At 32.2% G+C, this 25,426-nt stretch overlaps 1 protein-coding gene and 4 long non-coding RNA genes across 8 annotated transcripts; 2 read left to right on the top strand and 3 right to left on the bottom strand.

Moving 5' to 3' along the window:
- Positions 1–6,686: 6,686 nt before the first annotated feature.
- LOC140179229 (uncharacterized) lies at positions 6,687–7,917 on the bottom strand. The gene is made up of 2 exons (XR_011872837.1): positions 7,418–7,917; positions 6,687–7,142 (listed from the first exon to the last, which is right to left on the bottom strand). It is a non-coding gene; the product is annotated as an uncharacterized lncRNA (long non-coding RNA).
- On the top strand, positions 6,758–10,305 carry LOC112751300 (uncharacterized). Of its 3 annotated transcripts, XR_011872839.1 has the most exons (5): positions 6,819–7,451; positions 7,600–7,938; positions 8,175–8,544; positions 9,431–9,635; positions 9,774–10,305. It is a non-coding gene; the product is annotated as an uncharacterized lncRNA (long non-coding RNA). The 3 variants fall into 3 exon arrangements; XR_011872840.1 differs by lacking the exons at positions 9,431–9,635; positions 9,774–10,305 and adding an exon at positions 8,818–9,228 and having other exon boundaries at positions 6,820–7,451; XR_011872838.1 differs by lacking the exons at positions 9,431–9,635; positions 9,774–10,305 and having other exon boundaries at positions 6,758–7,451; positions 8,175–8,759.
- A 2,178-nt stretch (positions 10,306–12,483) lies between these two features.
- On the bottom strand, positions 12,484–19,786 carry LOC112751299 (uncharacterized). The gene is made up of 4 exons (XR_003813895.2): positions 19,648–19,786; positions 19,462–19,556; positions 19,212–19,370; positions 12,484–13,099 (listed from the first exon to the last, which is right to left on the bottom strand). It is a non-coding gene; the product is annotated as an uncharacterized lncRNA (long non-coding RNA).
- Positions 12,948–15,677, top strand: LOC112751301 (uncharacterized). The gene is made up of 3 exons (XR_011872842.1): positions 12,948–13,134; positions 13,379–14,826; positions 14,955–15,677. It is a non-coding gene; the product is annotated as an uncharacterized lncRNA (long non-coding RNA).
- Positions 19,787–22,021: 2,235 nt separating the features above from the next.
- On the bottom strand, positions 22,022–24,662 carry LOC112751297 (phosphatidylglycerophosphate phosphatase PTPMT2). 2 transcript variants are annotated; one of them, XM_025800379.2, is made up of 7 exons: positions 24,322–24,662; positions 24,015–24,239; positions 23,468–23,590; positions 23,270–23,363; positions 23,047–23,129; positions 22,867–22,956; positions 22,022–22,781 (listed from the first exon to the last, which is right to left on the bottom strand). In XM_025800379.2, exons 2-7 carry the CDS (start codon positions 24,210–24,212, stop codon positions 22,518–22,520), a joined length of 852 nt encoding a protein of 283 aa, XP_025656164.1. In that variant the 5' UTR covers positions 24,213–24,239; positions 24,322–24,662; the 3' UTR covers positions 22,022–22,517. The 2 variants fall into 2 exon arrangements, with proteins under 2 accessions (XP_025656164.1, XP_025656166.1); XM_025800381.3 differs by having other exon boundaries at positions 24,354–24,634.
- Between the last annotated feature and the right edge of the window lie 764 nt (positions 24,663–25,426).

Here is a 25,426-nt window from a genome sequence, read left to right as displayed (position 1 = left end):
TTTTTAGATTAAAAAGGATCTTGTTACAAAATTAAAAGTAGTATAAGATCCAATTGAAAGTAAAAAGAAATATAAGCATTTAATTATAAATTTGGTAAAATTATAAGAATCAATAAAATAATTAAATATTTTTTTGATATTTTACAATTTTTTCATTTATCTATTTTCATATAATTAAAATTATTTAAATTTTATTATGTGTAACTAATCAATTATACTAAATATCGTACATTTTTTAACTATTAATAGATATATTAACAACTCTGTTAGAGTAGATATAATTATTTATAAATTTTTTATTAATTTAAATTAAAAAATAATATTATAATATAATATCAGAATTTTTATAATTTTAGAGTCTAGAATTCTATTTTTGATTATTCTAAAAAAAATTGATATAAAATAAATAAAAATTCTTACATAAAAGAACATATTATAAACATAACCATTCTTGTGAAGATAATATCAAATGGTATATTTTTCACCCACAATTTATTTATCATAGATAAGATTGGTCTAGATCTCTTATAAATATTATTCAATAATAAATAAATTATGAGTTGATGATATATGTCAAAGAAATACAAATATTTTTACGCTGTATGATATTGGAACATAATTCTCTTAAATTATGTGTTTCTATCATTAATTTACAGTAGTTTAACTCTTTCATAGTCAAACAAATTAAAGAAAAAAAAAAGCAAATAGAAAACTAGTATCACTAATCATCACTAATGAAAAGGATTAGTGATTACACGTTAATAGGCGTGACGTGTCATAAGGGTAGGAGCTTAGAGTAATAACGACGACATATATATTATTAAGGGAGAAATTAATTACACTCATTATATATATAATTCACATAACCGATTATTGATTAATGTATGTGAATATAAAAAGAGAGAAAGAGAGATATGGGAAAAAGGGATGATAGGAACTCACATGGGTTTTGAGGTGGATGGAGTGCTGAAAATGGATCATGATGATGCTTTTGCCATGAATGTTTTATGCACAAACACTCACACATTGCAAGAGAGAGAGAGAGAGAGATTGATTATTTAGGAGGTTGCTTGATAAACAAGACAAAGCAGTGTGTGTATAGTACTTGATGGACCACGCCACCACCTCTTCTAATTAGTTACCTACCTATACAATTTACCTTAAATATAATTATTATCTAAAATATAATTAAATAGTAATAATCTATGCTTGTAACTTGGATTACAAGTACCAAATTGTTTTTTAACAGTTTTGAAAACAAATTTACTTGGCATTATATTACAGTGAAATCTCAGGTGCAGTCGACTTCACGTGAAGTTGATATCTAAGAGCTGTTAGATGATTTGACTTATTTAACTAATTTTTTATCTAACAGTTCTCAGATATTAACTTCACATGAAGTCGACTTCACTTGAATTTTCACCTTATATTATATATTTCCTTTATTTATCTATATAAAATTGGTTAAGATGGAGGGAAAAGTGAAAAAGTGGTGGACTTAAATAATTCTTTGGGATGATAGCAATATTGCTACGGAAAAGTTGTCTTTATTCATATTTATTTTTTATATGCTGAATCAATACATATTTATAAATAATAGTAGTGATGTTTTATGATCAAATTATTTTAATAATTATGTTTGTTTAGTGTTTAAACACAATAAACACTAGTTGAAGAAAAAAGAGAAAACGTATTAAAAAAATTAAATAAATCTGATTATAAATATAATTTGTTCATTTAATATTTTTTATTTATAATATCTGTTTAAATACATTAATATTTCAAATTGTCTATTTATATTTAAACAATAATTTTAATTTAAATGTGATAATTAAATAAAAGTATTTTGTCTATATAATTTTAAATATTACGAAAATTCATTTAATTCTTTTCTTACCATGTATTTTTTGGAGAATTATCCTAAAATAGAAAAAATAATATATAAATTGTTGTAGCTACATTTTATTTAACAATAAAATATATGCATACATAATTTGATGTATGAAATTAAATAAAATTAGTATAGCAAAATTTTTCTATTACTATAAGATCAAGAGTAGCTTTTCCAACATCATAACAGTTACAAAGATTTTGTTTATAGCAATGACCATATTCAAGAATAGGAGTATAGGAGCGAGCACCATTATTTAGTCTCTTCTTTTTTCTTTTTTCTTTTTTCTTTTTTCCCTTTTGTTATGTGCCATGTTCTTGCCTTGTGTTATTTCCATTCAAGGCTTATATAAAGTATTGATATCACGAGAAGAGGAATTATGTAGTTCACAAATGTATGAAGCAAGAAGTGGGTCCACACCACTATGTATGTGTATGTATGTGGGTCCACCATGGAAATCTTATGCTCCCATAAAGTATCCCAATCAGATGATGGTTAGGTTTCACGTTTATAACAACATTCTTTGGAGCAGTCAATACAAAAATTATGATGGAGCCTCTAATGATGTTTGCATATACATAGATGGCTATCATTGCCCCTTTGTCTATTAGTAATTTTTTTTTTGCTAAAAAATATTATAAATTTTTTATACAGTTTAATTTTAATGTCCTAATAATGTAAAATATTTAATATTTTTATATAATTATATTTGTTTTTTTAAATAATTATCCATACTATCAATATAAAAAGTTATTATTTTTATTTATGTGGTATTATACGATTAGATGTATTTATATACGTTGGTTTTATATAATTTTAATATGTATTTTATATTTTAAAAGGTATTCTTTTTGCAAATTGCAAGAATTAAGTAGCTTTTCTTTTCATCTCATGGACGACTTAAGATTGAGAAGGGGAATTTTTGCTTAAAAAGCATAGACAAACCTTGGGAATCTTTTATCAAGGGTATACGTATGTATCTAGGAGAAATTTGGATCAAGAAGGAAGAGGACCAAAGAAAACAATAAATATAATAATTGAAGTTGGAAAATTATTATTATTTGACACATGTATTTTCTCATCAATAAAGTTTAAGGTTCAAAAGGAAGAAAGAAAGAAAGAAATTAGAACGATGTTTGGATCAGTCAATACAAAAATTATGATGGAGCCTCTCTAATGATGTGTTTGCATATAGATAGATGGCTATCATTGCCCCTTTGTCTATTAGTAATTTTTTTTTTTCTAAAAAATATATTATAAATCGACAGTTATGTATTTGTGTATATTTATATACGTTAATTTTATATAATTTTAATAAATTTAATTTTTATGTACTTTAATATCAAATAATTTTATACGTATATTTAATTACATAATACTACAATATTAGCTGCGTGAATTGTCATAAAAAAACGAATATGACTGTACGACTGTATAAAATATTGTCATTATATCAAAATTAAACTCTAATTTTAATATGTATTTTATATTTTAAATATATTTTATAAAAATTATTAATTTATTAATTAATTTTTTTATACACGTAATATTTTTTATTTTATTGTATTTTGCAAATTGCAAGAATTAATTAAATTGCTTTTCTTTTCATGTCATGGACTTATCATTGAGAAGTGGAATTTTTGCTTAAATAGCATAGACAAACCCTGGGAATCTATCATCAAGGGTATATGTATCAAAGAGAAATTTGGATCAATAAGAAAAAGAGGACCAAAGAAAATAATGAATAAATAATAATAATTCAAGTTGCAAAGTTATTATTATTTGACACATGTATTTTCTCATGAATAAAGTTTAAGGTTAAAAAGGAAGAAAAAGAAATTAGAATGAGAGAATTATATATAAAATTATTTTGATTATTATCCATTTTAGTTGACCTTTGACGAACCAACCATGGAGCCCACATAGCTTAATTATCTTCCATTAATTCCCACCACAAGTAGCTTTATTTGCTTTGCATGAAACTATACATACATAAATATTCCACTGTTTATAATATTTGTCACCTATAAAATGGTTGGTGACACAGTTCCGAGGAATATATATATCATCTCATGTACTAATGATAATTATATAGTAGAAAAAGAATTTAATTTGTATACACATACAAATATTCCAAAATACTTTCTCCTTTTATTTTTAATTTTCTGCATAATTCATCTTTAAGAATATTTCTTAGGGAGTACAACAGTACAATTCTTGATACGATATTGTTTGTGTATATTCTAGAGTGCAAATGAAGATTTATCTGTCAACACTTTGTATTATTTTTAGCAACAATAAAAATAATAGTTATTCTTATAACCAATATTAGCAACAATTATTAATATAATGAGAGAGGATTTTGGCATGCACTATGATGGTTTTCATTAAATAAGTACGAAGTAATTAATGATTAGTAAACAATACATTAATTACACAGGTAGTTATATCCATTGGGGACTTATTCATTAATTATGCTATGCCACCCCCACATTATGGACAATAATATTTGTGAGGCAATAAAAAATTAATTTAAACAATTTAAAATTATTTTATTTAATATTTATTAATTATTGTTAGAATAATTATATAATTTTAAATATAATAAATATGTAATTATAAATATTGTGTATAAAATTATAAATATTATATTATATAAAGTGATTTTAGATATTGTCTTCTTAATATTTTTCGAATAATAATTGATGATTTAGCTAAAGAAAACTATAAGAATATTGGTTAAAAGAATGACAAAAAAAAAAAAACAATTATAGTTTTTTATTTATGAAAAATTTAGAAAGTAAATGCTTTTTTTTATTATTTATATTTTTTATTTCTAGTAATTTTAATAAGTGTAATTTTTTTATTTTTACATGGTATTTCCATTACTATAGATAAAGGACTAGATCGTTGCAAAACAGAGTTCTATTTAAAAATTTATCATTAGTTAATGAATTATTACATAGATAAAATTTGAATATCTAACACTTATTTAATAAGTGGATAAATGAACTAATTCCTTAACCAACCCAAAATGATTTCTTAACAAGTAGACTAGCAAGACCATGTAATATAACGAAAGAGAGCTTCAATTGTTCCAGCTAGCTATATGACATCTCTTCAAGATGTCAAGTTAGGATTTCATTGAACCCTAAATTTTCTTTAAGAAATGGTCAAAAGTTTTCAGTTCCCATCAACATTATTTATCAACAAAAACATATATATGTGTCCATTAAATGTCTCTATTCATATAAAAGTGCTTTCAAGAGGTTGAGGCCAAGTACTTCTCAAACTTTTGTTTTCAATTATTTTTCCAATCAAACAACTTTATGTTAACTCACATATTGAATCTGTTTTTTTTTTTTTTTTTGGGAGACACTGTTATATAAATTCTAAACTTGACATCAAATAAAGTTTTTCACCTCTTTATTTCAGTTCTCAACTTTTGTTTTCAAGAAGATTAAAACAAAATAAAGAAAGAAGATATATAACAAAAGTGAATGTCTAAATGGATTGAATTAAATGTTATAAATAGAATTTTCCTTTTTTTTTTTCTCTTCCTCTTTTGAAGTCTAAACTTATTATATTAGTTTTGATTCACATAACAAGTGTCTTTTTTTTTTTTGTTTAAATAAATTATTATTGGCATGGGCTCTATACAACGTAACATTGCTTGTGAGTTAGAATTCTTTGGTGGGTAAGAGATGCTGAAAACTTGAGGGAACACAAAGCCACCAAATTAAGACTAATTAGTAATAATCACTCAATTAGTCCTATTCAATTCGAGACATTTCCATAAACATGTGACCCGATTGATGAGTATATATCTAGACTCTAATTGATTCAGAATTTGAAGATTCGGATAAGAATAATTATTGAACTATATATTTATATTGAGTGATGGAAAAAGAAGAACATATGGGATATATATCGGTAAGTACAGAAGTGGGTATGACCTGCTATTTATATATTATTTAATTAATTAGTTTATATGAAAATAGTTTCCTTCTATCATAATCTTCAAAATTTTGTTTTGACAAAATGGTGAAGCCATTTAAGCTACTTATTCTTGGCATGGAAAGGGAACAATAATAATGCAAGTTGTATAGCATAAGAAAGAATATAAAAATTCCAACATTTTGGCAGGAATTGAAAGAGCTTATACATTATTGGAGGCTACCATTATTTTCGAATAGGATATACATCGTATACATACACTTGAAATCTATGTATTATATGATATCTAACAAACTATTGTATTTTCATCTTATATCTTCATTTTTTCGTGTTTATTTTAAAAATTTTATAACAAAAAAAAAGAAAAAATTATAAAAACAATAGAATTTTATTAATCTCCAACATTTATTTACACAGATCTGTGAATTAATTACTAAACTAACTCACGTTGGTTAGACAAAAAAAAACACTCAAGGTGATTAGTCTCCTAAGAAACCATTACAATTTAGATTCTTTAAGTCTACTAGGCCCATCATTGTGTGAACCAATAATTTTGGGCTAAGAAAAACAATGACCTACTTAAAGTCCACCAACTTATACCGAAAAAACAAAATCATGTCCACCAACAAGTATTTTTTGTTCATATGTGAAGTGGACCGTTTTACCCATTTTTTATGACCTACAAGTATTTATTGTTTTAGCTTTACCAACTCATGAGAGATGGACAGGTCAAGTAGTACGTACTTTGGGGCAAGGGATTTGTAGATCCTTTTAGTTTGGAGCAACTGAAATTCCGTTTTGAAAAGTTAGAAAAGAAAAAAAGAGAGATTACAAAAAATAAAAATAAAAAAATAGAGTCATCATTGTATATTTTATTATTTTTCCCCTGGTGGAGGGATTTTCTCTCTCGCTTGGAGAGTAATTAAGAACTTTAGGTTCTTCATGAGGGAGGTTCTTCCCTTTCCTATCTCCAACTCATATTATTGAAAACATCTCCTTGAACATAACATCATTCAACTCTGAGCTTCTCACATTCTTGAAAACTTCTAACTCAACAAACACCATTTTCCCTATTTCAAGTGCTCCTTAACCAGAAGCTGACCCCATTCCATACTTACCTTAAAACATTGTATTCCCCTCATCTAACCACTCTCAACCTTTTAACCATCTTTATCAAGACCTTCCATACCTTAACTTACCCAACCGTTTTTTCTTCTTTATGCTCCCACAGTTTATCCCCTCCAAATCTCTTCACCAAATAGGCTATCTCATCTTTTGATCTCCTCTCTCAAACCTGAAACATGGCCAACATGGGATTAGATCCTATTGAAGGCAAGACCATATATATGAATCCCAACCCAAGCCCAGGATATAAACATGATTGCTACAACATAGTAGGTAAAATCATGTCAGAAAAAGAAGTCAAATTCAAAATGATCAAGAACTCCATCCTAAGAATGTGAGGTAACCCAAAAGATGTCTCTATTTCAAAAGTTGCAAGAAACACTGTCCTAATCAGCTTCAAAGACAGTCAAAAAGAAACGAAATCTGGGTATTCATAGATGTTACCAGCCTCTCCACACCGGCTTCTACTTGGGCAGAGGTGAGCTTCAGGATTGCTATTGCTTTAACTGCGGTATCATCGGTCACGAGAAAAAGAACTGCAAAAATTTTAAAGCCATCCAAACTGCGGTATGATGTAGGTTTAGGAACAAAAATTTTAAAGCCATCCAAACTGCGGTATGATGTAGGTTTAGGAACAACCGGAGCCAAACCGCTAACCATGGAAGGAGGACAGGAGAAAGATGAAGAAAATTGAAACGAGACGAGGCGCGTGGGAACCAAGCGAAAGAGAGGGAGAGTTGTGACAACCACAGCTCAGAGGACAATAGCAAAACCCGCTGGATACAATTATACAAAGAATTTCTGAAATGGAAGTGACATCCAGAAAATTGAAAATACAAGAAGCACGAGATTTAGGTGGCGATAAGAAAGAAACAAAATAGAATGCAAATCCATTGTTACAAGTTAAAACCCCTCGAGACAGCAATCACAACATCATCAATCACATTGGAGCTATTATCCTTAGAGTATGTGTGGTTGAGTGAATATTAGAATATTTAGATGGGAATATTTTATTCTCATATTTGTTTCAAAGTTTAAAAATATATTCTCAAATAAATTTTATTTTTTGGAATCAAAATATCACCAATTTCATTTCCATCTCCCTCTGGTTATCTTTAATTCCAATGAGAATGAAATGTGTATAACAAAATAAAAAGATCAAAATACCATTGCTAATTTAACTCTTTTCCTCTTTTTTCAGATTTTTTTCCTCAACTCATTTCATAAAAAAAGCAAACCTTAGCAGAGTCCTTCCTCCATAAAAACCAAATCCTAGCGAGATTTTTTCTACAAATTCATGGAGGCCGCTTCGCCACCGATTTGCATGACCACCACGCTCCTTGTTTGCGTTCGTGTTCATCATCACAGCTCACCTCGATTCACTGCGACTGCATCTTCGCGACTCTGTTCGGATCCTTCGCGTTGTGTGGTAATGTCTGGCCTCTCTCCATTTGAGCTCGGTTGCTCTCCCCAGCTCGAGTTGTGCTTTCTGTTCGTGTCGTCTCCCTCCTCACGTCTCCGCAATAACCATCAAAGCACAGAATCTTTTTCAAGCACAAAATCTTCTTCAGGTAAGGATTTTAAACTGTTAGCGATTTCTGTTAAAACGTGTGGTTTGACATTGTTTATATTTGGATTTTTATTTTTATTTTTTTTACTGAACTCTCTCTATTTCTACTAGAATATGACATGCTAAATTGAATATGGCATATATATTTGTACATGTTATGGTGGATTGAATCAAAGGTTATAAAACAGAATTGTGTTTTTTTTACTGATTCTATTTTCAGTTACATGAAATTGATAGACATATATTCTGCTGATTCTATTTTTTTCTGTTTCAGGAATAATTATTGTATACTGTAATGATTTCAGTGATATTACATAAGTGAACCAAATTTGACAATTTAGGACTATGAAAGAACACTTATTTATCACTTTCGCTAAGCGAGACAAATTTGTTAGTAGTTCATGTGTATAAATCATGTCCAAGCTTACTGGAAAGACGAATCAATTTTACTTATTCATTTTTTCAATTTTCACTTTTGTTTCAATTGATTATGTGAGATCATTTCAAATTTTCAACACATGGATATCAGAATATGTACCATATGAATCTCACCCACGTATTCATATTCTTTTGGTTTTAGTGATTATCTTAGTTGTTGGATTATGTAGAATCTTGGATGGTTGATATGATTTAAGTTATTGTCATCTGCTTGTTATAGATAATAATTTAAGAATTTCTCTCCCAATATTGATAATTAGTGTGACTGTTTTACTTTCTGCTGATTTGAGGAATGATCTATGCTTTTTTTTGCTGCTATTAATTTACATCTACATTGGGATGTACTTTTATCATAGTTTTCTTATATTAGATATAAAGTATGCTTTTTCCAAAGTGCTTATTAGTTATTAATTTGTAAATGAAAAATTATTCTGCTTATTAATCTATAGAGAATGGAAGAGAATTCTCGACCTAATTCAAAGCAAACTAAGTATCAATGGATGCCACACGAAAATGCAAAACTAGTTGAGTATTTGGTGGAGCTTGCAACTACTTCGTGAAAGTGTGACAATGGCACGTTCAAATCCGATTATAAAAAACATTTGGAAAAAAGAAAAAATGTTTCATGAAAAGATCCCTCAATGTGATCTTAAGGTATAATTTTTTAACATAATACTTGCTTTTTTCGTTTATAATTATATAGTTTGTTAATTTACAATATAAAAATGCCTTTTTGGATGAATTGAATTTAGTCTTAGTAGTAATAACTCTAAATTGTTATGCTATTTATAGGCTAATCCACACATTGAATCAAGGGTGAAATTGCTTAAAAGACAATATTTTGCAATAGTTGAGATAGATGGGCACAGGAATGGATTTGGTTGGAACGACAAAGATAAAATGATTGTAGTGGGACGACAAATTTTCAATGAATGGAAGAGTGTAAATTCTAAACAACTTTCTTAATTCAATTTTATTTATCTTAGCTTTTTAATATTTATTACTTACTTTTTTTTTTTTAATTTCAATTCCATCCTAATGCTAATGGCCTCTACAATAAACCATTTTCACATTTTGAAGAGTTGGGAACAGCATTTGGTAGAGATAGGGCTCAAGTAGGCAATGCAGAAAATGTAACTCAAGCAGTTGCTACTATAGAGGCTAAGCACCAAGCAAACTTGAATGATCGACAAGTGAATGAAAACACCCAAGCAAATTTGGAAGAGACTGAAATTGAATATGAAACTGATTTGTAAGCAATTGACTCGAGTTCATGTAGATAAATTCACTTATTATTGATCTTATTATTGTGTACTTCCTTAAATTTTGGAGTGATTTTTCATTAGTTCAATAGTTACTGTTTGTTTTTTTATTCTTCGTTAGTTTAATAGTTACTGTTTTCTTGGTTCTTGATTCACTTATTCATATATTATTCTTTACTTATAGCACAATTTTTTATTTTAACGTTGTCCCCTTCACTCAAGCCTAAGGTTTTAAATATAGGGTGTTACACAATTTCATTGATTGAAGAAAAAAAAAAAAGATTAGTTAGAGATATTAAAGGTGTTTCTACTTTATAGCAAATTCATTTGAAATGGTAGGAACACCTTTCATATCTCTATTTGATTTTTTTTTCAATCAATAAAATTATGTTACACCCTATCTTTAAAACTTTAGGCTCGAGTGAGTGAGGGCAACTTTAAAATAAAAAATTGCTCTGTAAGGGAAGAATAATATATGAATATGTGACTCAAGAATCAAGAATATATTGAACTAATGAAATTCAAGAAAGTACACAATAGTAGAGTCAACAATAAGTGAATTTATATACATAAACTAGAGTCAATTGTTTAGAATTAGCTTCATATTTAATTTTAGTCTCTTCCAAATTTGATTGGATATTTTTATTCACTTGCCTCACTCAAGTTTGCTTTGCGCTCAGCCTCCATAGTAGCAACTGCTTGAGTTACATTTTCTACATTGCTTCTTGAGCCCTATCTCTACCAAATGCTATTTCTAACTCTTCAAAATGTGAAAATGGTTTATTGTAGAGGCCATTAACATTAGGATGGGACTGAAATTAAAAGAAAAATAAGCAATAAATATTAAAAAGTTAAGATAAATAAAATTGAATTAAGAAAAGTTGTCTAGAATTTATGCTCTTCTATTCATTAAAAATTTGTCGCTTCATTACAATCATTTTATCTTTATCGTTTCAACCAAATCCACTCCCAGCCGTGCCCATCATCTCAATTATTGCAAAATATTATCTCTTAAGCAATTTCACCCTTATCCAATGTGTGGATTAGCCTAAACATAGCATAACAATTTAGAATTATTACTTCTAAGACTAAATTCAATAAACCGAATTTTCATACAATGGCCCCACAATTCATCCAAAAAGGCATTTTTCTATTGTAAATTAACAAACTATACAATTATAACACAACTATACAATTATAAATGAAAAAAACAAGTATTATGTTAAAAAATTGTACGTTAAGATCACATCATTTTTTTTCAAATATTTTCCATAACCGAATTTGAATGTACTATTGTCACACCTTCAATAAGTAGTTGCAAACTCCACCAAATACTCAACTAGTTTTGCATGGCGTCTATTGACGCTTAGTTTGCTTTAAATTAGGTCAAGAATTTTCTTCCATTCTTCATAGATTAATAAGCAGAAAATAACACAAATAAAACAATTTTTCATTTACAAATTAATAACTAATAAGCACTTTGGAAAAAGCATACATTATATCTAATATAAGAAAAAATATGATAAAAGCACATCCTGATATCCAAGCAAATGACAATATTTGAAGTATAGACTATTCCTCAAATCAGCATAAAGTAAAACAGTTACACTAATTGTCAATATTTGAAGAGAAATTTTTAAAGCTGCAAGATTTTATATAATCCAACAACTAAGATAATCACTAAAATCAAAAGAATATGAACACGTGGGTGAGATTTATACAGATACATATACTGATATCCATGTATTAAAAATTTGAAATGATCTCACATAATCAATTCAAACAAAAGTGAAAATTGAACTATGAATAAGTAAAGCTCAATCGATTCACCTTTTCAGAAAAAACGAAGCTTGGACATAACTTATACACATGAACTACCAACAAACATTTCTCTCTTAGCAACCGTGAATAAATAATTGTTCTTTCGCAGCCCTAAATTGTCAAATTTAGTTCACCTATGTAATGTCACTAGACTCATTACAGTATGCAATAATTATTCTGAGGGTAGGGCAAAAAATTGGAAAAAAAAGTATTCAAAGGACAAATATATGTCTTAAAATCTCAGGAGAAAAAAAAAACAGAATCAGCAGAATATATGCCTATCAATTTCATGTGATTGAAAACAGAATCAGTAGAAAAAAAATACAATTCTATTTTATAATCTCAACATTCAACCTTTGATTCAATCTACCATAGCCTTTGTATTATATATACATTGATCAAAAGGTGAAACACAACTCTGTTTTATAACCTTAGCATTCAACCTTTGATTCAATCCACCATAATATGTACAAATATATATGTCATATTCAATTTAGCATGTCATATTCGGGCAGAAACAGAGTTCAGAAAAAAAATAAATAACAAATAAAAATAAAAATCCAAACATAAACAATGTCAAACCACAAGTTCTAGCAGAAAGTCATACAGCGCTAACAATGTAAAATCCTTACCTCAAGAAGAAGATTCTATGCTTGAAAAAAATTCTATGCTTTGATGGTTATTGTTGAGACGCGAGGAGAGAGGCGAGGGAGACGACACGAACAGGAAGCACAACTCGAGCAAATGCGGAGGCGACGGAGGAGAGAGGACAGACGTGACCACACAACGCAAAGGATCCGAATAGAGTCATGACGATGGTGGTGCGAAAATACAGTCGCAGTGAACCGAGGTGAGATGTGATGACGAACACAAATGCAAACAAGGAGCACGGTGGTCATGCAAATCCAAATCGGCGGCAAAGCGGCGCCGACGGAGCCTCCATGAATTTGGGAAAAAAACTTGCTAGGGTTTGGTTTTCATGGAGGAAGGACTCCGCTAGGGTTTGGTTTTTTGATGAAATGAGTTGGGAAAAATCTGAAAAAAGAGAAAAAAAAGTTAAATTAGTAAAGGTATTTTAGTCTTTTTACTTTGTTATACACATTCTATTTCCATTGGAATTAAAGATAACCAAGAGGGAAATGGAAATGAAATTGGTGATATTTTGATTCCAGAGAATAAAATTTATCTGAGAATATATTTTTAAACTTTAAAACAAACATAGAAATAAAATATTCCCATCTAAATATTTCTGAAAATACTCTAATATTCCCTTAACCACACACACCCTAAACAAAGTCAATGCCAAAACCACAGGGAAAAAAGATGGGGCACAAATTCAACATGAGCAATATACAGGAGAATGTATAGCTGAACCATCAAAGTGGACAGGGCCCAATCCAACACAAAAAGGAAAATTCAACATAGAAAACCAAACCCAAATAGCAAGTAACAATGAGATGAATATGGACCTACAAAATAACCAAACCTCTCCCCAAAATGTCTCAAACAAAGAAAAGGCCCCAAAGACTATCATCTCCCCCTTTCCAAGGTACGCACCGAATGGAAAAAAGAAGACAATGAGAAAATTATAGTACAAGAGGCCGTGCCATAAGAATTTTTCGATCAAAATGGGAGATAAGAGGGAAAGAAGCAATGAAGTACTCTCCGAACAACAAGGAAAGCAAATTCACAAAACAGAGAAAGGAGAAACCTACTTTGTAGAGCCAGCATCGGATAATGAAGAGAAAGACTCAGAGGCCAACAACCAAAAGAGCAGGGGCATGGCAAGATGGGAGGAAGTGCTTAGCAGAGGCTTCAAAAAAAATCTGAAGATAAAAAGAAAGAGAGACAACACTATCCCCATGAGATTAACTGAACAGAGTTGGGAAGAAGACCAACAATCAAGAGTTAACAAGAAAAGCAAGGCAGGAAATGACCAAGGGAGAAGCAACAGAGATACTGCTGACCAAGGAGCGCCATCTATGGCCGAAGAGGCGGGTCTTATGATGCCCCCAACTCAGCCATGATCATTCTCAGTTGGAACTGTTGTGGAGTGGCGGCTTTTGTGACAGTTTTTGAGTTAAAAGATCTGTGCAAACAGTACAAGCCGGTCATTATCTATCTTATGGAAACTAAAGCCAAAGAAGAAAAGACTAGGAAGTTAGCTAGGAGTTTACATTTCAAGAATGCATTTTGTGTAGAGCCCAGGGCTTATCCGAAGGGCTATGTGACTTGAGGAATGAAAAAGTGGATGTTTCAGTTTATTCTTGGTGCCATAATTTTAATGCTAACCAACCATGAAAGTGTTGTTTTACTTATGGCAATCCCATTTTTCAGCAACGGAGGAAAACTTGGAAGCTGCTGGCCAAAGCCAGTGACTTGGCAGATGACCCATGTTGCTTTATTGGTGATTTCAATGATATCTTAAATCAGGAGGAGAAAACCGGCAACCACCCCAAGACCAAAAACCAAATTGAAAAGTTCAGAGAGCTAGTTAATAAGAGGGAGCTCATGGATATTGACCTTAAGGGGAGTAAATTCACATGGTTTAGCAATCCAAGAGACAATATTGTCACCCGAGAAAGAATCAACAGAGCATTAGTGAATTGGGGTTGGAGAAAAATGTTTGAACATGTCACACTCATAGCTACACCAGCTATTTCATCTGACCACTAGCCCCTCCTTCTCAACACTAAACCAGAGCAGAGAAGACCTAGAATGTTCAGATATGAATCATATTGGGATGACAGGAAAGACTGTTGGTACGTGAGCATCTTTCTTATCTTTTCTTAGTAATTTGCATGTGGATTTCTATATTATTCTGAGATTTAGGTGTTTTAAGCCACCATGAATGCTACTTTGAGTTGTTTTGCAATTTGATTCATTACAGGTGGCATTTGGGCGAGTTTGGCAAAGTGCAAAGAGAATTCGTGGATGCTGTCAACCTTGACCTCTTCACACTCCAACGAGTATAACTTGAGCTATAAAGGTCCAAATGACGCGGTTCCAGCGGCACTAGAAAGCTGAGCTTTCCAACGATATATAATAGTTTATACTTACTCGCTGGATTTGGAGCAGAAGGTGGCGCCAAACGCCACGTCACGGCGTTTGGCGCCATGTCGAACGCCATACATCACAAGTCCTCAAGCCAAACGCCTAGATTACCAAGTATGGCGCCACACCTACTCCTCAAGTTGGACGTCACTCTCTCTAAGCCAAACGCCATGCACTCAAGTGATGCTCAAGTCAGGCACCACTTCTTCCGAGTATGGCGCCACCAACTGCACCCAGGATGGTCCCCACGTGTATTTACATTATATTTTAATTTATTTTTTATTAGAAAAGGATATTAATTAGGTTTCTGAATTTAATTTTCAAAACAATTAGGTTAGATATAAAAGGAGAAAAGATTAACCCTTCGGGCTTCTCTCTTTCTTCTCTCCTCTGCTCTTCTTCTCCTATTCCGCACTTGACACTTTTCTCTGTTAGGGTTTTTCACACCATGAGCAACTAATCCACCATTATTAAGGTTAGGAGCTCTATTTATTTGGATGGATTAATAACTATTGTTTCCTACTTTTGATTTATGCATTGATTTTACATTCAAGAATCAGTTTCGTTCTTCATCCTAAGAATTAGAGTATATTGGAAAATAACTCTTTTCTAACTTGAATTCTTGTTGACTCTTGGAAAAGTTATCTCACCTGAATAACAGCTTGAAATTGAATTCTCATAACTCTCTAATTATCTGGATTTAATGTGATATGTGACATATAATCATATGACATATAATCATATCATCTCTGGATCTTTAGGGTTTTATGTGGCTTATAAACTAGGATTTGAACCTAAACCCTCTAATTAGATTAAGTGACCAAGGAATTGGCGGTTGATTAAGTTAGAGAAGGATTAAATTACCAAGCAATTGAAATCTAATCACTTAAAGTTTGCTGTGAATTGAATCTTTGCATAATCAAAGTGGTTAGTAAGAATTGTTAATCCTGAAATCTGAACATCTCTAAAACCTCAACTGTTTTCTCACATTATTTCTCACAACCAATTTACTGTTTGCTTTCTTAAACTTTCTGATTTACTGTTTAATACAATTTGAATTCAAAACACTCTTTTCTGCTTGTCTGATTAAGTGAATCACTCAACTATTATTGCTTGGTCCATCAATCCTTGTGGGATCGACCCTCACTCACCTGAGGTATTACTTGATACGACCCGATGCACTTGTCGGTTAGTTTGTGGTTTTCAAAATCCACACCAACTACAAAGAGGTTATTAGGAAAGGTTGGCAAAATGGAATCAGGTCGGGAAAAGAATGGGAGACACTAATCAACAAAACTAAAAGGTGTATAACTGACCTAAAAGAATGGAATAGAAGAAATTTCAAAAGGGCATACAAAGAAATCTCAAGATGGAAACTAAAAGTTCAGCACTTCCAAAATTCTCCACACACAACTCACCAACAAAATCAGATCAAGGAAGCCAAACAGAAGATAAAAGAGCTTTGGAATCAGGATGAGAAATTTTGGGGACAAAGGGCTAGAATTAGATGGCTTAAGGTAGGTGATAGCAACACTGTGTTTTTTCATGTGTCAACTATCCAAAGGAGGGACACCACATTGACAGGTTGAAGGATACAAGAGGTAATTGGGTTCAAAACCAAACTGATATCCTAAGGAAGATCGAAGAGTACAACAAGGAGCTGTACAAAACCAGAGGCAAGGTTAATTTAACAGAATGCATCAAAGTCATCCCTAATAGAGTGACCGAAGAGATGAACAGGAATCTCCTCCAAGAGCTCACAATGGAGGAAGTAAAAGATGTGGCATTGAGCATGGAGGAGAATCGAGCACTAGGGTCGGATGGCTTAGGAGGCCAATTTTGCCAAAAACACTGGGACACCATCAAAGAAGATATATGCTCTGTGGTCAAGCATTTCTTTCAGGTTGGTACAATACCCAAGGAAGTCAATGAAACTCAAGTGGTTCTAGTGCCAGAAACCAAACAAGCAGAATCATTGAGCCAATTGAGAGCTATAAGCTGTTGTAACTTTATTTATAAGATCATCTGCAAGGTCATGGTGGCTAGTCTTAGGAATATCATGAACAAGCTCATCTCTCCAACTCAGAGCGCCTTTCTTAGAGGAAGAATGATACAAGACAACATCATAATAGTTCAGGAGGCCTTCCATAAAATAACCAAAAAAGGGAAAGGAAGTTTTCAAGATCTTACTATCAGACTGGACATGAACAAAGCATATGATAGAATGGAGTGAGATTACATAGAGGAGGTACTTAGAGCTTTTGGCTTCCACCAAAAGTGGATCAAGCTGACGATAGAATGCATCAGAAGTGTGAGCTACAAGTTCAAAATCAATGGAGTCCTCCCAAATGAAATCATCCCGCAAAAAGGACTGAGACAGGGAGACCCTCTATCCCCTTATATCTTCATTATTGCTTCGGAAGTTCTTACTATTCTAATGGACAAAGCTCTTAATAAAAATTTGATTTCGGGAATAAAATTAGCCCCATCAGCCCCCTATTATAACTCATTTACTCTTTGCTGGAGATTGCATTATCTTTTCAGGAGCCAAGAAAAAAGAGATATATCAAATCATTCAAGTATTAAATCGCTACACATCCGCATAAGGACAAGTAATCAATCTGGAGAAATCAGGAATAACCTTTGGCAATCATTTACTATCCAAACCAGAGTCAACATCGAAAAAATTTTGAACTTTCCAACATGGGATAGACCGGGAAAATACTTAGGTTTACTAGCCCAATGGGGTAGATAAAAGAACAAATCCCTGGAGAGGATTGCGAAAAAGGTAGAAGGTAAAATCGAAGGGTGGAAAGAGAGTCTCTTAAACCAAGCCGGAAAAGAGGTCCTCATCAAAGTAGTTATTCAAGCTATCCAAACCTATGCAATGAGCGTCCTCAAATTCCCAAAAAAATTCTGCAAGAAGCTGTGCGCAAAAGTGACTAGATTTTGGTGGAAAAACCATGGAAAAGAAAGAGGAATTCATTGGAAAGCATGGTCTAAATTATGCACTAGCAAAAAAGAAGGAGGCATTGGATTCAAGGAATTTCATCACCAGAACATAGCTCAGTTAACAAAGCAAGCTTGGAGAATCGTCAAAAGCACAGATGCTATTTGGGTTAAAATTCTCAAAGCTATTTATTTTCCCAATTGTGATTTCTGGGAGGTGGAAAAACAAGGAAAAGGCTCTTGGATTGGAACAGTATACTTCGGGGAAGGGAGCTCCTAAAAAATCATGCGAAATGGAGTATAGGTCAGGGTGATAAGATAAACGTCTCGAGAACAATTGGATTCATGGTCTTACTTATCCCTTAAATAAAGAAAATCCCTGCGATTTTAAAGTGGAAGAGCTCCTCACTAGTGCTAGAGAATGAGATGCATCCAAAGTTCAAAGCATATTTTCATCCTACATAGCTGAAAAAATACTTCAAATCCCAGTATGCAGGATTAGAAGTCAAGACAAGCTGATTTGGCCTTTCAGACAGGATGGAGAATATACAGTGAAGACTGGGTACCACATAGCAAAAAAAGAGGAGGAATATGCACAAATAAGCATGTCACCAGGGAGCAATAGGTTGGAGGACTTATGGAAAGGAATTTGGCAGATGAAGGTCCCACAAAAAATAAAAATGTTCTTATGGCGAGCAACTCATGACATCTTACCGGTAAGAACAAATTTAATAAAAAAGAAAGTCACTCACTACAGTCTATGTCCTATTTGTATGCAGGAGGAAGAAACTATTGTACATGCCCTTTTACTTTGTGACTGGACTAGAGCAGTTTGGTTCGGCTCACAAACTCAGTACATACCAACTAGGAAAACAGTGACATCAGTTGCAGTATGGTTACAAGAAGAGCTCAACAAATTAAAAACAGGAGACACAAAAGAAAAGAAAGTGAATTGGAGTAGAATTGGAGTCACTACCTAGACAATAGACAATATGGAAAGCAAGGAATAACAAGCAATTTCAACAAGCAGATCCTAATCGAATATCTACTCTAATACAAGCAAGAATCATTGAGCAAGAAATATATAAATCGTTAGACTCTCACACAAACAGTAACCACAAGCAAAGAGGATCAAGAGTTGTACCAGTAATTTGGAGAGCTCCCCCACAAGGTTGGCTAAAGATCAATGTGAGCGCGGCCTTCTCGATTACTTCCAAAAAAGGGGGCTGCAGTGGTAGTCATTAGAGACAGTAATGGGAGGATAAGAGGTGGAACATCTGCAACCTTTCACGCAAACTCCAGCCTGGCAGCAGAAGCATGGGCAATCAGGGAAGCAACAATCTTAGCAGCTAATCTTAACATGGAAAGAGTGACCATAGAGTCCGAATGCCTACCTTTGGTGGAAGCCCTCAAGTCTAGAAGAGCCATCTGGTAAATAGACCCCTTCCTGCAAGACATCAGAAACCAATTGGCTCACATAATTGCCAATCTGAAATTACAAGGTCAAATTAACAACAATTGGATTTTATCTCCAACTAATCAAATTGCAAGTATCTCAAGAAAAGATAGGATGGGCTTACCGCAATCAAGGAACTGAAATGCATATCAGTTATCTTTCTCTGCCTATACCAGATTCTATCATTTGCACAGCAAGCCCATCTCCTTTTCCTTGAGTCGTTTTGCCCTAACTCTTCAAATTGGTAAGTTGTTGGTTTCCTCCCTCAGTCTCATCCGTGGGGCAGCATCTCCGCTCATCAAGAGTGTCACGCGGAATCGGTGTCCCTATTATCTCATCCATCCGCCGCTGACCTGCAAGTAGTCATCTTCTTTGGGTTTAGCATCGAACAGCAGGAAGAATTTGTGGAGAGAGGATCCGCACCAGAGAACGGCTGGACGGAGAGCATCTAGAGCAGCTAAATTTACCATCCAATTCTGGTGCTTTTTGCTGCGTATCCATAATCAATGCCGGCGATAATGATTTGTTGATGGTGGTGTTTAGGATTTGGTGTCGCTGAAGTGAAGAGAGGGAAGAGGTGGGTCTTTCTGTTTTGAATGTAGGATTTGGGTCAGGGTGCCTTTCGGACGGGTCGGATCTTCCCGACCTTACTGACGTCCGAAATAAAAAAAGGTTAGAAAAAGTCTTTTTCTTTTTTTTTTTAATTAAAAATAGGAGACTTTAACTCGCAACATCTTAATTGAATATGGAGAGATTATGTCATTTAAGGTATAACTCATTAGCGGTTAGAAAAAGTCATTATTTATATATTTTTGTTAAATTTGATTAAGCAAATACGGTTTTGTTTTGTTATTTCAATTTTAGTCTATTTTGCTATGGGAGAAAAATGTAACAAAAACAAAAACAAAAAAAAAAAGTGAATAATAATAATAATAGTATATGTAGGATATTCTATGTCGATGATTCATCAAATCTTCAACTTCTTTAATACACACGGAATTGTTATTTATTTTTGTGTTCTTTTTTCCTGTTTATTGAACATAGTTTTAATATAAATTAATCTATTTTTATTTTTTCGAATAATAATTTTATTCCAATGGCGCAATTAGGTTGAACTTCCAATGGCTATGATAACAACAACTTGCCTTCAAACCCATTACTAGTATTTTCTTAATCCAAAGTGCTTGTAATAATTAGTTGAAAGCGTAAATTTTTCTCATTGGCCTCGGATCAATGCAACTATATCTTCTAAGTACCTCAAAAGATTGAATACAATTAAATGTGTAAACTTGGATCTTTTAGAAACAAATCTTTCATGCAATGAATAATGGTAACCACCATTTTTTTTCTTTCCTGTTACATGGTAATTATTAAGTTTGAATCTAGGACTTATGCATGCAATCCAAATTTCTTTATTTCTTAGCACTAGACCAACTCTAAGGTAGCGTTTGTTTTGAGGTATTGAAATAGAGACTCAGACTCAGTATCGTGCTTGTTAGTTCAGAGACTGGTACTAAAATTTCTGTCTCTGTCTCTAAAATTTCAGTATTTCAGTACCTCCAAAAAGTAGGAACACAGGGGACTGAAATTTTTAGAGATGGAGACTGAAATTTTAATAACATTTTATACCTAAAATACTTTCATTTCAATTAATTAATTCCAATTTTACCCTTTGTGCAAATTAAATTAGAGTTTCATTCTTGTTTCAATTCCTGTCTCCCATTTTGTACCAAACAGAATACTGAGATTTATTTCAATCCCTGTCTCTTAGTCTCTGTCTCTCAGTCTTTCCGTCTCTGTCTCTCCACCAAACGCTACCTAATAGCTTTGGTAACCAGTAACCACACATTCTCATTAAACAATATAACCAAAGTAGAGAAAATCGAAATGTTATGTAAAGTCAAAAGTATAAATAAATTATATACGTAAAACACATATAACCAAGAGAAAACAGTGTCCTCATCAATCTCTTTTTCCTAGCAATAATGAGGCTATGAATTAAAGAGATTAACCGAATTTTATCTAGGTGAATATTGCCACTTTCAAATTTCAATTGATAAAATTGTTATAAAATGTACTTTGTAATAAGAGTAAAACCTCTTAAATATATGATATATTATATATACCCTACGAGCAACATAATACACTTGTTGGGGGCCAAGAAAACGATGTGTACCAACCATGAGAGATATTGATTAATGTTGAGAGTGACAGAGGAACATCACACTATATCACAAAGATTCCCCACTTTCATTCCCACTACGTAATTTCCTCTTGGTGCTGCAAGATAGAACAGGGAATAGAGATAAAAATCACAGCTTAGATTTGCAACAACCTTCATTGTTTTGTGGCACAAAAACAGGGAAAAGAAAGTTGAATTAGCTTTCAATTTTAGTAACGGCCTTCCCATAAATGCATCTTAGTTTGGTAAGAAGTGCATAGATTCTGTTGGTTTCAACTTCAATGTTACTTTTACTGACACGAGGGTTTCACTTGGATTAACAAACAAAACATACTTTATTTATCAACAAAACATGTATTTACTTCAAGGACAAGTAAACTGTGTTTGAAATCTATGTACACGGGGACAGGACTACAAACATGTTCCTATAATATCTTCACACACAACATTGGAGAAATATTTCCCTCCTTTTCTTTCTTCCTATTCTTTCATGTTCTAACACTGGAAATGATCAGAAATTATTTATTTCCATGATCATGTCATTATGAACCATACCTCTTTGTACAGGCCCCTGCTTGAAGGGAAAAAGTTTAGATCAAGTGCTTCAGTTGCTGGTGGTGCTGCCCTCTAACTAAAACATAACAAGTAATCTATTTGAAAGCAAGGGATTAAAGTAGGGGTTGAAGTGGTTAAGAGAAAAACAAAAAACAATTCACTCCTTTGGTTTTTATTGGAGATGAGCACCACAAGCATACAAAGAACTTCATCTAAGTTTCATTCCCCTAGCTTGCAATGTTCATCTCAAGCTAGCTTTAGCAAGCAAGTGCCTCGGATACTGGCAGCCGCCGGGATGTTGGTACACTGCTACCCGAAACTTTCAACGATGTAAACAGGCAAGACAATCTTGCTATCATGGGCATGGTCTTTTTCGTGACTTTAGGTACAATGGCCAGTTCCATACCAGCATGGCATGTGCTATGGTAGCCTTCAAGATCGTCTTTGGTTATAAGAACTGCATCTGCAGAGGGAGAGTAGGGCAAAGAAGAAGCTCTATGCTTGCTATACTTTTGCACAGCCTGCATATCATGATCAACAAGCAAGAATATGTAAAACTAAAAGGGTACAATCATAGAGAAAAAAAACTCGATATTTACACCATACCTTCCATTGAGACGGTGCCAATAGCACTCTAGGCCTCCGAGATCGCACATATTCCATTGCAGCAGCAGGTGTCATGTGCTTGTATTCAACCTATAAAATATGAGGAAACTTATCAGTATCAAAAGCTTTAACTAATGCCCCGGGCAAACATAACTACTAGTCTTTAGGACCAAACATTACCAAATAACAAAGAACAATTGTTGTACTCCTCCCTCGCCCAGCTTTACAGTGAACATAAGTAGTTCTTCCACTACTTGCATTCTCTGTATATGTATATAAAAAAAGAAGATAGTATTAAACCCCAAAACAGGAAAACTGCATCGGGCAAAACATATTTCTATAGGTAGATAGGTACATTTACCCCCTCCCCCCTCCCCTTCTGAAACTTAAATAAATCACTCACGATGAATGAATTGAACAGCCTTGCTTATATCCCCAAATGACGGGGCAAAGAGATAATCCCTTGTAGGAATTACCAGATGATCAATCCCATAAGTCTGAAACAAATAAAAATATGAACCAAGAATATTAACAACCATTAAGAGTAGAACAGATCCACCAATTTATACACACAACCCGGTGAAAGTGAGAAATCACTTACATGATATAACTTAGAAGGCACCAAAGTTTCATAAGGCTCATTTAGAGTAATTACACCACCCACACCGAGTTTCTTCAAGTGTGGAACATCTTTTGGGAATGGAACAGCGCCCAGTAACACAAACTGCAGGGGGAAAAAATCAACAGAACAGCAACTATAAGCTAAGTTTAACTACAAAGACAATCAAAATTGAAACCGGAAGCAGCAGCAGCAAACTAGTAGAATTCAGTGATAGGATAGCATCCATGGAAACTAAATGAGATCAATTATGAAACATTGATCATACTCATAACAATCCTCCCATTGCAAAGAATCAAAACATCAAAATCCCATTTTCCCGAGCAACACAAACACAAATTCAAGGCACAAGAAAAAAAAAATCCAAACATAAAAAACCCATTCTCAACCTCAATATTGCAACAATCACAACCAATTTTCCCTTTTCCATAGCAAAAAAAAAAAAGTCAAACATGCTTAAGCCAGAGGGAAAAAAAATTAACAAACTGTAAGAACCACCATAAAAAAAAGGTTGGAGTGAGAGTAAAACCTCATCAACTTCATCCCACCACCTGAACTCAGCTTCAATCTTATTCCGAAGCACATTGTACAAAAGCGTAGGGTAAAACAGGATCCTTGCACCCGCTCCAACCAACGCTCTCTTCGCATCAACCCTCACGATCTGCCTCTCGTGATTCCCTCTTTCATCCATAACACACTCCCCATCCTCCAATTCCTCAATCTTCATCACCAGGCACAGCGAATTCACGAAACCCTAAAATAAAAACGAAGAAATATATTATAAAAAAAAAAAAAACAACAACAATCGGTTAAAACAGAAACTTGTAGAAACTTACAAAATGTGCGAAAACGAGAACTTTCTACTGACTTGGGAATCAAGGAAGATGAAAAACTGAATCTTGAAGCAGAATCAGCTAGGGGGAAAAACGGATCGGAGAAATGGGAATTACGGTTTTTTGAGGTGCGAAATTAAAAATTAGAAACTGAATCTAAAAAGTTTTGATGGATTCTAAACGGAAGAGTTAGAGTAACGAGGGGTTTGGAAGAGAGTATGAAAGAGCATGGTTTTGCAGAGAAGAACCAAAACGAGAGAGATGCTATAATAAATGGAATTGAATGTTGTGAGAACGCTACAAGAACCAATAAAATGTTGAATATGAATGAATATATTTAACACAAATATTATCTTTTTTCAAAATAATATTTATTATAGATTTTTGTTATAAATAATTAATAAATAAATTTAATTTTTATTTTTAATATCCGGAGAATAATATAATATAAAAATATATATTATCATATCAATAAAAATAATTATTTTTTAAATTTATTAATTAAAAAATTATTTAAACATGTGAATATTGAATCTAGTTAGATAATAATATTTTTAATTATACATGTATTAAAATTAAATTCATAATGAATATATAAAAAATAATAAAAAATTAAATTTTAATAAGATAATAGAGTTTAATTTTGATGCGTAAAAAATTTTATATAATCGTACAACTATATTTATTTTTTTGAATAGCTATTCACTTAAGTTAATATAAAAAAATATTTTTTTTGTAGCTTATTTTTTCCAATATGATATCATATGATTCGATACATGTGTAAAATTATTTTATAGTTTACACTGATAGTGTATTAAAATTAAATTCTCAAACAATATTAGCCAATTTTTATTTTAAATTCTAAAAATATCATTTTTCAAAAAATTTAGAATTTAAAATTTATAATTAAAAATGTAAAATCAAGAATTTATCACTTAAAATTTAAAATTTAAGATAAATAAAATAATTTTAAAAAATTTAATTAATATTTTTTTTATTTTCTAATATTACTCTAAATATATTAAAAATTTAAATTTTTTATATCTTTTATAAAAAAATTAATTAATTAATAATCTTAACTTATTATCTTTGGATTATAATTTATATG

Source organism: Arachis hypogaea, chromosome 15, assembly GCF_003086295.3.
Source record: "Arachis hypogaea cultivar Tifrunner chromosome 15, arahy.Tifrunner.gnm2.J5K5, whole genome shotgun sequence".
In the NCBI taxonomy this organism is placed as follows: Eukaryota; Viridiplantae; Streptophyta; class Magnoliopsida; order Fabales; family Fabaceae; genus Arachis; species Arachis hypogaea.
The sequence above is the reverse complement of the archived record's forward strand: the minus strand, read 5'-3'. Positions and strand labels throughout refer to the sequence as shown.

Coding starts and splice junctions, on each gene's coding strand:
- LOC112751297 (XM_025800379.2), bottom strand. CDS start 24,212: ATGAAGATTGAGGAATTGGAGGATGGGGAGTGTGTTATGGATGAAAGA. Junction 23,130..23,269: donor GGCTGTTCAATTCATTCATC/GTGAGTGATTTA, acceptor ATACATATACAG/AGAATGCAAGTAGTGGAAGA. Junction 22,782..22,866: donor TGGCACCGTCTCAATGGAAG/GTATGGTGTAAA, acceptor CATGATATGCAG/GCTGTGCAAAAGTATAGCAA.